This window comes from Parasteatoda tepidariorum, chromosome 4 (assembly GCF_982258835.1).
Source record: "Parasteatoda tepidariorum strain Cologne lab strain chromosome 4, Ptep-v5.0, whole genome shotgun sequence".
In the NCBI taxonomy this organism is placed as follows: domain Eukaryota; kingdom Metazoa; phylum Arthropoda; class Arachnida; order Araneae; family Theridiidae; genus Parasteatoda; species Parasteatoda tepidariorum.
In genome coordinates, this window is record NC_141758.1 from 37,892,244 (window position 1) to 37,903,502 (window position 11,259).

Here is an 11,259-nt window from a genome sequence, read left to right on the forward strand (position 1 = left end):
GATCACCAAATTTTGGAGGATTATATGAAGCCGGCGTTAAATCTTTTAAATTCCACCTAAAACGGATAGCGGGAAACTCCAATTTTACTTTGGAAGAATTCATTACAGTTTTAGCAGAAATTGAAGGAGTATTAAACTCCAGGCCATTGACTCCATTGTCAGCTGATTTCGAAAACTTTGATACCCTAACACCTGGGCATTTTCTTATTGGGAGACCCATCACTTCTATTACAGAACCCCAACTTGCAGATATCAATGAAAATAGACTCAGTAAATGGGAAAAGATTTCTAAAATTTCTCAAAAAATTTGGAGACTTTGGAAGAGAGATTATTTAAGTAATCTCCAAGAACGCCACAAATGGCAGTTCAGTAAAGATAATGTTAAAATTGGAACTTTAGTGTTGGTGAAAGAAGAGAATTTGCCAGCAACTAAATGGTTAACAGGAAGAATTGAGGAAATATTTAAGGGAAGTGATGGGAAGGTAAGAGTTGTAAAAATACGTTTGCCACAAGGCAATATACTTAAAAGATCAGTACGCAACATTTGTATTTTACCTATATATTAATTCTTGTGTTAAATTTTTCATTATAATTGTAAAGTTGAAATTGAGATTACTTTTATATATATTTGATGTTTTGTATGAATATTGTCAATTTTTCATTTTATTTTATTATGTAATAAGCATTGTAATTAATAATGATTGGATTTAAACATCCAATCGGCGGGGAGTGTTAAGAATTGCCACGAGGCGGCGCTCATATCATATAACACATTATTATTCAGTTGCCATTCAACTCTAGAACAGAGAACATCTCTTGTTACTCAAAATGATCTTGTCAATTTTATGTTATTAAGTTTCAAAATAAATGTTTATGTTTGTTACAGTCCGCTACTTTATAGCTCAATATATCACGAACACTTAACACTTATATACATAATATGTATATAAATGTGAGCTGAAGAAAACTATTAAAAACGATTACATAGTTATCACACCTATAGTTACTGTGACTAAATTTTGAAATGGAAAATTTCCTTTTATTTCCAAGGAAATATAATCCTGATAGTAAAAAAAGGGGAGATAAAATTTTATTTTTAATATTGATGCTGAGCAGATAAGAAGAAAATAGTATTTTAAAAATTTTCGACGAGAATGTAAGTCATTTCAGCTGAATGTGCTTCATCGGAAACAGGATGGAGGAAAGAAGAACAGTAGTTTATACGAGTCATCTTGCACTCTTCATCCCTGCCTAGCGGCGTCACAATCTGTTTTAAAAATGCCGTTACAACTTACCTTAAATTTTTTACTGCAAAAATCACGCTTCCATGAAGAAAAAAAATTTCGAAATTTTGTTATTGTAACCATAATCGAGTAGGCAAGATAATCGATTATAAAACTATTCTTAAGCGCATTATACTTTCATACAAAATTTTATTCTGTTTTCTCGAGCGGTATGCTTGCTAGAAGAGGCCATAAGTTGACAAAGTTGTTTCATAATTTCCCAGTACATGGTGTCATAATTTCACCAATACACTTTTGTTAATTTACTGACGTATTTAACGAATACTATTTAAAATATTTCATTTTTATATTCATCGTATTCTATTTTAATCATGAAAGCAGAATTAGCAGAATATTTCCAAGTGACAAATAATATATTTAAAAAAAAAATACTTGTATTTATGCGATACTAGTTTAATTTTTATCACTCAGATTTCAGATATAGATATTTTTTAAATTTTAAAAAATGATCAATTTTTTTAAATAAAATAACCGTTTTTTTATTGTTAAACGGTATCAAAGAACGTCACAATATTATTACTTACGATGAATAACGACTAGTCACGAAACCTTCTGTGCTTCTGCACACGTCGTAAAAAAGTGATCTGAAAAACAATGTTAAGATACTCAGGTGTTCGTAGCTCAAGATCTACAAAACGATCTGAATGAAACTCCAAATATATGCTACGAAAAATCAACAAGCGAGATATCAGTTAAGAAAAATAATTTGAAATTATGCCCATAAATGGCACCGTATTGTTTAAGCAATATGAAAATGATGCATGTATGCAAACATGCATATTTTTGACCGAGGTATAAGTAGATAAAGCTAACTGGTGTGTAAATTATTAGAATATCTGTTATTGTTGAATTTTTGAGCTATTATCTTTCTGTTTACTTTTTTGTTGAGCCACCTCTTGCATAAATTTTCTAACTCTTTGGCTGCTTGATTTACACAACAACTGCTTGAAGTTTCATTCTTTCTATAGAACCGGAGCTACGAGCCTCTGTATATTATCTATTTAAGTTTAACCGTTTTGTAGTGTTAAAAGCATAGTATTTCATTTCTTTTTCCCTCCTTTAACTATACAGGGCTTTCTGTTGTGATCACCCTTAACATATATTTTTAAAATCTCTGCAAAAATTAAAGAAAAAATCTGCACATTAAATTTTTGCAAATTCCTATTTAATTGGGAAAAATAAGCGTTCTCAAACTCTCCAGTCATTATTGAGGCCAATAAACACAAAGCTGGGATTAAAGTAATATAAAACCAGTTTATTTAGGGATTAGGCTTAAAGTCATATGTATTCTAGTCATATGTAGAAGTTGGATTTTGATGATTTTATTCCTTCCTTTTCTTTTTCTGACTTCAAAAATAATTGGTAAAGAACTGGGTTTTTTTTCCACACATAGATATAAATATGAGAACAAAGAGTTCTTACTTAGCTTTTAAATAAGAAGTCTAAGAAGTGAAAAAAAAATGCCATTTAAAGTGTAAAAATATTGTTTAAAGAACGCCACTTAACGTGGAAAAGTAGTAATCAGAACATGTGAATTAAAGTATTAAAATATTAATCAGAAAATGCCATTGAAAGTGAAAAAATATTAATAAAAAAATGTCAATTAAAGTGTAAGAATATTATTCCGAAAATGCCTGTAAATGTTTAAAAATATTTTTCAGATTGATTCACTTTTTCAACACTATTTTTGATTTTAAAAAATTTACCCATATGCTTTAAATTTATGAGATCCCTTATATTTTTCAGTGCAAAATTTGACCGCTGGTCGCCCTATATCGAAAGTGGTCGACTGGCCTTCAGTGGTGATCAAATACTTGGAAGTGACCGGCACGGATATAAAGATGGAACTTCCAGAAGAGGCGCATCCTGGAGATTGATGAATCCCATTCTTAAGACTGGCCACTCAGTGTGGACACACATTATTCCGTCCCTACAAAGAGACTTCTATTTGTACAATTAAAGAATTTTATACATATTTATTTTTAGGAAATAAATAGTCCTTTTGTGGCATTACTTCTTTCTTTCATGGGATCAAAGAGAATGTTAAAGAATATTTGATACATTTTGTTTGTTTTCATCCAAATCACATGATTTGGATTTAGTCTAAAGTTTAATAGCACAAAAGCCGAAAGCGTCTTCACTGTGCCAAGCTTAAACATTGTTAATTTATCAATTAAGGTAACGAAAATATTCAGTGAGATACAGCACTCAGAGACTCCTAAATCAGGTTCTGTTGTAAGGAATGAAATTCCACGTATTTGCCATGTAGGTAATGCGACCGAGATTTCCATCAGAAAAAAATCCAAAAATTTTGCCACTAGGTGACGCTGCAACCAAATAGAAATATAATAGCTCAAAAATTTAAGAATAATTTTTTTTACATGAGAGTGATAAAGTTCTCTATTAGAGAAATTTTACAGCGATTCTTATCATACTCAGTTGTCTAAAAAACGTCCGCAATACCAACATACTTTACTTTAAAACGTACGAAATTAGAGTAAGAGAATGAGAAAAATAATTGCTAATTTCCCATCTTGAAAATTCCCTATTGAAATCAGTATTCAGTGTTATCAATGACGTCATTAACACTTCGATTTTTTTCTCTTGCGAAAACTCTCAGTTTAGTGTAAAAGCAAAAGCAAGCGTCTGTAGATCCGTATTTTAAATCAAAACAGCAGTTCAAAATAAAATAAAAAGGTAAATGAGTTTATTTTCTCTCTTATTTTCTTTCTACAGCTTTTCTAACAATAAGTATAAGTACTTGCTCATAACAGAAAGCTCACTATAACAATAATTCGATTAGCTACTGTGAATTGCATCGTTATAGCAGACTTTTACAGTACCTCAAAGCAGAAATCTCTTATCGATTATAAATCGATTTTGATGAGATTTTTATTTTTGGTATAGAATTTTCCTGGTTTTCTTTTTAATGTATTGTTCGTTTTAATTGTAAAATGCTGATTTTAAAATGACTATTATAGGAATTTTATATCAAATAGTGTAAAAAATTCAGTTTAAAATTACTATTATAAAAAGCTAAACTTAATTTTCTAATCAGAGCAATTCGACTGTACTGTAGGGGGGAAAAAGTGAATATAATTCGTAAAAGACGTAAAGATGATTATGGAATTTAAATTCAGAACACAACAGAAGAACAGAACAGAATGAACGGGAATATTAAATTTCACACATTTATCTGCTAGAGGTGAAAAAGAAATAACGACTAATGAAACGAACAAAATGAACTATAAAGATCATTGCGATTGCGAAAATAAAATAATGATATGAAATTAATTTTAGAATATTATAAAGATTTGATTCCCATCAGACCACTTTTATTCCAAAATAAACAGAATAGCAGCACTAAATGTGAAAATGAACGTAGCTAGTTCATCGATAAAAATCCAAAATTTTTGATTAAAGTTAAACTGAGTTTAGATATTGTGAGAATGATATTAATCCGTGCGCACAAATTGTAGTAAATTTTTTTTTTAATGGAAGTGATATTTTTGACCTAAGCAATCTAATGGCGGCATAAAAAAAAAACAAAAAAAACAGAGAATTTGCCATTTCTCAGCTGTGGCCGTTGCCATCTTTTTGAATATTTTTTTTTTAATGGCGGGCACTTGGGGTTTGTCCCATTGGCCACAGAAAAGCCAGAACTGCTACTCTCTTCTCGTTACCCAGTGGGCACCTGTGGCGAAGCCACTCAACACCTGCTAGAAAAGAGAAGGCCTCAGCGCGGGTTACCATAAATATCCTTCAGTAGTCCAAACGTAATGACATGCTTCGTATTTTCAACCACTGCGCAGCTTAGTACCCCGAACGTAATGACATCTTTCTTATTTCTCATCTACTGCGCAGTTAACTTCGTCACATCGGACTACTAAATTGATCCGTGACGCTGACCCACGCCGGTGGAGCAGCGTCTCCCACGTCACACAACCACAAACCCGTTTATAGGGCGGGTCACATTCACACAAAGAGGAAAGGACATAGAACACAGAGAGAGAAAGAAACTTCTCTGAGCAGGATTCGAACCCGCGGCCAATGGCTCCGCAGTCAGACACGCTAACCACTCGGCCACCTGGTCGGCTCTTTTAGAATATTATAAGTACTTTTTGGAGTTAAAATATCTTGTTCTTTCGCGTGACTATTTTCACATTTTTCGATTTTAATATCAATTTTATCCATTCTTAATTTTTCGTTTTATAATTTCGTTTACTTAGGAGTAAATGTGTTGTGGTTTGAATAAATCTTTAGTTATGCTTATCTTATAAGATATAGAGAAATTTACATAGCTGACCATGAAAAAACGAATTCAAATCAGGGGTATTATTTAATCAAACTGATTTCTTGATTGTACTATTTGAGCGATTGCTGATATGACCAATAATCTATTTATGTCTTTTCTTTATATCGGACTCATGAAATCCTAAGTATTTTATTTAAACTAGGCTAGGTGTCTTTACGTATGAGATTTAAAACAGTAGCTGATGTTGTCATGCGAGTAGTTATAACGTCAAAGGTGTATAAGTCAGAGAAGTAATCGGTTACCAATCTGTTTAATCAGGAAGCATTTAGTCATTTCTCTCACATATTAGACACTAAAAGATTTCTTTGATTTAATTCTTTCTTAGAAAAATTCCGATAGTTCTTTTCCCTTTTTTTCTATATGTTTTCTCTTAAAAAATGAAGCAAAAAAATTAATATTTTTTCTGAATTATCTTTAAGATTGAGGGGGGAGGGGGAGGGTTGGATGTACTAGTATTTTACTTGTTTTGTTTTCTTTCCAACTTAATCCCTAGGCGAAGAATTTTTATTAAACATATTTTTCAAACTACTTCATTCTTTTATATTTTTCAAACTTCTTCATTATTTTGTTTAGATCAAAACAAGAGAAAAATATTATTTTCAGCAGTTTAATAATTTATAGTTATGAGAAACAACACGAAACGCCGGTGACTTTTTCTGCGTTAAATGTGAAATCTTCCAAACTCGGCTCACTTTCAAACAAGAATTTTCACTTTTTGCACTTACTTGCAATTACTTAGATCTAAAAGAAATAATTATTCATTATTAAAATTTCTTTAATTTACAAAATCAATTATTGATTTTGAATGAAAAATCATTTCTTTTCAAACTATTTTCTTTCTTGCAAATGTATTATATTTTATTGTAAATATAATTCAAATTATCTAACAGATTTCTTTAGTAGATATTAGATTGCTTATATAATATATATATATATATATATATATATATATATATATATATATATATATATATATATATATATATATATAGATATATATATATATATATATATATATATATATATATATATATATATATATATATATATATATATATATATATATATATATATATATATATATATATATATATATATATATATATATATATATATATATATAGATAGATATATATATAAGGGACACCGGTATCCCATCTGCGTCAAAGGGTGAAAGAGGGGAGGAGTTAAAATTTCAGTCTTCATTCTTTACCGTTCAATTCTCATTTTGATATCGTATGTGCCAATTCTTTTTTTTTTTTTTTTTTTTTTTACATAAATTAAACGAATTATAATTTGTATTGAAGATTTTTTCCCACTTTTTCCCGGTGAATAAATGATGTAATTACCATCTCACAAAAATAAAATATACTTATTTTCCATGCTCTTGTACTAAATCGACTTTTTTGTTACAATTTCTCAAGCAAATATGTTTATTCATTATCAAATAAGTTAGGAAAGAATAATGAAAAAAGATAGTTAATAGATAAGCGGTATTCCCGTGCTTGTTATTAAAAAAGAACTATCCACTTTAAGCCGAATTAATAAATCTGAATTTATGATAAATACTTCAAAGAAGGAGAGAAAGAGTAAATTATTTTCACTCACTTAATCATAATTTTTTTTATAAAATAAGAGGAAGGGTTTGCTAAATGTATTTAATTTTTTTAATTCGTTTAATTAAGGCATGGGTTTCAAGGTATGGGCACAAACTTATACCCAATACTTCTTGAAAAATTAAGATTTGAATATCGTGTTTGAAGTAATAATTTTACACAAAAATTAAAAAGCCTATTTCCTAATTTGGCCGTTGACTATGGTAGAATTATTGTAAAAATGAGTATCACGAAAATTCGAAGGTTCTTTCGCATATTTTCAAGGAGTATGCAACTGTATGATAGGGATATTTTTTATTAATTGTCCTTATGCTTCATAAAAAAGACTAACTTGAAATTTGATAAGTGTTTTATAATCCTAATTATACTCAGCTAATGATCATCTTTCATTTTAACATCTGAATATATTATTTCTTGATGCATTCGTAACATTTATACATAAGTTTTTATGCGTCCTATTTTATGATTGCTTTTGTGAACATTTGTTTCCTTACCCAAATCCACCGCCTCACATTGACCTTGCTGCCTTCGTCAATGTAGCTCTGAATGTTGGTTCTTAATTATTACTCAATCCTTTTCGGCTCCCCATTAATTACACTGTACTGTAGAATGATGAACAATACTAAATTACGCATTTCTAAGTGCCCTCCAGTAGCATTGCACGAAGTTCTCCTTGAGCAGCTACATGTCTTTTTAAAGCTTGCCAAACATACTGAATTAGAATCAAGTTAGTCACTCCATACGCTTAACTGTTTGCTGTTGAAGATAATCATCCACAATGTGAGGCCTGTGCGGCATAAGCGTTATCGCGCGATCTCGTCCCGTGCACAAAATCATCACTTATTGCTCTGTCAAGGATGGTGGAATAAACTTCATCTCTATGCACGTGAGCCTTCACGGTTGTGCGCGGAAAGACCTGGAGGTCCACCCACAGAGATACCACCCCTATCAAAGGCACTGCCCCCTTGAACATACATACATCTCCTTCACAGAAGTTTGATTAATGATATCGGGTTCACTCCAAATCAAATAACATCTATACTATCGCTATGGAGGCCAAACCTGAATTCATGTGTATAGAGAACAGCCCTCCATTGATCAGCCGTCAGTTGCTCACCTGAAGCGTTCCCTTCCTCAATTGCGTGACGAGAGAGGTACGCAAATGACTAATCGCCTTGCCAATAAACCACATTCGTGTCCATGCACTGTAGACACCAATCACTGGGTGCTTGCACCAATTAGAAATCTAAGCTGACTCTATTCCTTCGAGTTGTAGCGTTCTTGGCAGTACCTCCTGAATGAGGAACTGGTGATTGACTAACCGGGATGACGAACTGGTTTAAAGTCTGTAAACCACACTTATCCATCTTACCTCTAGGCTCCCAACTCCCAATATATCTCCATCATAGTTCTTCGGAGTGATGATGCCTGAAGGTCATTGTTAAAAATTGGCTATCAAAGATTTCAGAAGCACTGCGAAGTTCGCAGGTTTGATCTCCAACATAAAATATTATACTCTTTGCAGATGGCGTATATCGATTGCATCGCCACAAACTGACATATTGCAGTATTACTTAGCAACACTTATTTCACAACATATTCAAATTTCATTAGGATTGGCTTATTTATGGGCAAGTTGTTACTACTTTATTGATTTTTCCTTAATTTACGATTACCAGATATCCGTTACGATAACAGTTAACTTGTAAAAAAAACACCACGAGAGCCACTCTACGGGCCGCAGAAATACAACTACAGAAAATAAATACTGCATGCTGAAAGGGCCATAGTTGTTTATGAGCTTAACGCAAGAAACTTTTTTTTAAAAAAAAATACTTTTTTCGCAATTTATTCCGAAGTATTTTTTCTGCAAATTTTTTTTTCTAACTTTCTCTTTTCAGAAAAATCAAAAAAAATCAAAACTATTATATTCAATTATTAGTTTGGGAATTATCAACTGTGAAACAGGGAGAGAAAAAAATATGTTGTTCGATCAACTGTCGCTGAAGAGTAACCACGTAGTTTAAAATGCTGCGAGAGTCCTTTTCATTAAAAAACGTAAGGCGAGTTTCTTTCTTTTTTTTTTCTTTCTTTTTTTTTCGAAATTCCGGGTGTGTTCGAAAGTGATTTTAATTTAAGTGCTTCCTTCGTGAAGTATTTCTTTTAAACTTTTTCATTAAGTTTTTTTTTCAGACATTTTTTTTTTCCGTTGAGTATTTTTCAAATCCAAGTATTCTTTCATTTTGCTACATGTTTACCATACTAACAAAATGCTTTTGCATAAAATTATTATTATTAAAACAAATTTTTTTTAAAAAAAAGTAATAAATTTTAAGAAAAAAAAAACAAATTTGATTACGAATCTAGGACGAGAATCGGGTAGCAGATCCTCCTAGTTATCTAAATTGACCTTATCGCCTCTAGTGTCCTAGTATTAGGGCACATTATTCGTTTTTATGATTTTTAAGGGCGATTTGGCAGAATTCCAATAAATAAAAAGAATTATAAAAATGAATATTCACAGTAATTGGCTGAATTTCTGTTGTAAAAAACTATACTTATAGATAGCATTATTTTGAAAAGAAGAATATATATGTAGCAGTTTAAAACTGAGAGAAATACAGTTTTAAAATTAAACTGAACACGGTATTCGGAAGTGAGTTCCGCATTTCACAATTTCGTCGAAAAAAAAGAGGGTATCGTCTTCGTCAAACATTGCTGATTTCTATCCCACCAGGAATGGCTCGCAAACCTCTTCTCTCAAAAATGGCTATTTTACTTTCTCCAGCTTTGGTCAGGTTCCAGGTTTTTGAGCCATAGGCAAGTATCGGTCTAATTAATGTTTTATATAATAAAAATTTGATTTCTTGATCCCAGTGAAGATTTAAAAAATCGTTTTAGTCCATAAAAAGCTTCATTTGCATATATTAAACGACTCCGAATCTTCTTGACGATGCTATTGTCAGCTGTAACTATGGTACCAAGAAGAGTAAAACTGTAAACAACCTGAAATTCGTGAGAACCAATTTCTAGATCAAATTCGTGGGAAATTCGATTAATTAGTTCATGCATCTATTTGGTCTTTTCGCTGCTTATAATTAGTCCCTTACAATTAACAGCACGTTCTAAAGAAAGGAAAGCCTTTTACAATGAGAGAAATCTTGAAATTATGTGAATATCGTCTGCATAGGCTAGAATTTGTATTGGTTACGAAGATATGTTGCCTCTGATGTTACATCCTGCATCTCTTATAATTTTCTATAAAGAATCGTTTGAAAAAAGGCAGGATAAAAAATCACCCTGCTTGACTTCATCATTGATTTTGATTTCTTCAGATAAAGATTCCAACAATTTGATCTTGCATGCAGGTTCAGTCAGAGGTGCGAACCTAGTAGGCTGCTGCGTTAGACGCTGAGTAAGGGGACGCCAGAATGGGATAAGTCTAGATTTACAAAATAAATTGCTGTCCTTTTCGGGGGGAAAGGGACCGCAATTTATTTTATAAGTCTAGACTTATCCCATTCTGGCGTCCCCTTACTAAGGACCGCAATTTATTTTATAAATCTAGACTTATCCCATTCTGGCGTCCCCTTCTGAAGGCTTTTTTCCCGCTTGCTTATAGAAAAATAAAAAATAAAATTCACTCATTTTTTCTTAAAAAGAATTTTTAAATCTATCTAATACTCTGGCAACAAAATTACCTTGCAAACTGTTGAGTATGTAGCATTTATTGTCAAGGCACAGTCGATGGTAGCCTGCCCTGATAATTTGTGATCTGCAGGTGCAGGTTCACTCATGGAAATTAAGGCCTGTAGAGTTTCCTTTAGCAATTCTTCAAGAAAATCCTTTTGAGAAAGAGAGCACGTTCACTTGTTTTTAGTTGTTCCACCTCTCACAATGTTCTAAATAAAATTTGTTTTGTAAAGGTATGCGACTTTCTGTAGAAAAAAAAATGTTGCAAATATTGGTGCAACATTTGCCTATAAACAAAAAATCAATTGACAATGACTTTCTTACAAAAATA

General features: G+C 31.6%; 1 protein-coding gene across 1 annotated transcript in view; it reads left to right on the forward strand.

Moving 5' to 3' along the window:
* Window positions 1–3,314, forward strand: part of LOC107448293 (no mechanoreceptor potential C) — a 128,711-nt gene extending 125,397 nt beyond the window's left edge. Inside the window, exon 29 of the mRNA XM_071182179.1 lies at window positions 3,051–3,314. Within this exon, the coding sequence (XP_071038280.1) occupies window positions 3,051–3,181 (131 nt within the window). The 3' untranslated portion in view covers window positions 3,182–3,314. The remainder of the gene's footprint in view (window positions 1–3,050) is intronic.
* The last annotated feature ends 7,945 nt before the right edge of the window (window positions 3,315–11,259 follow it).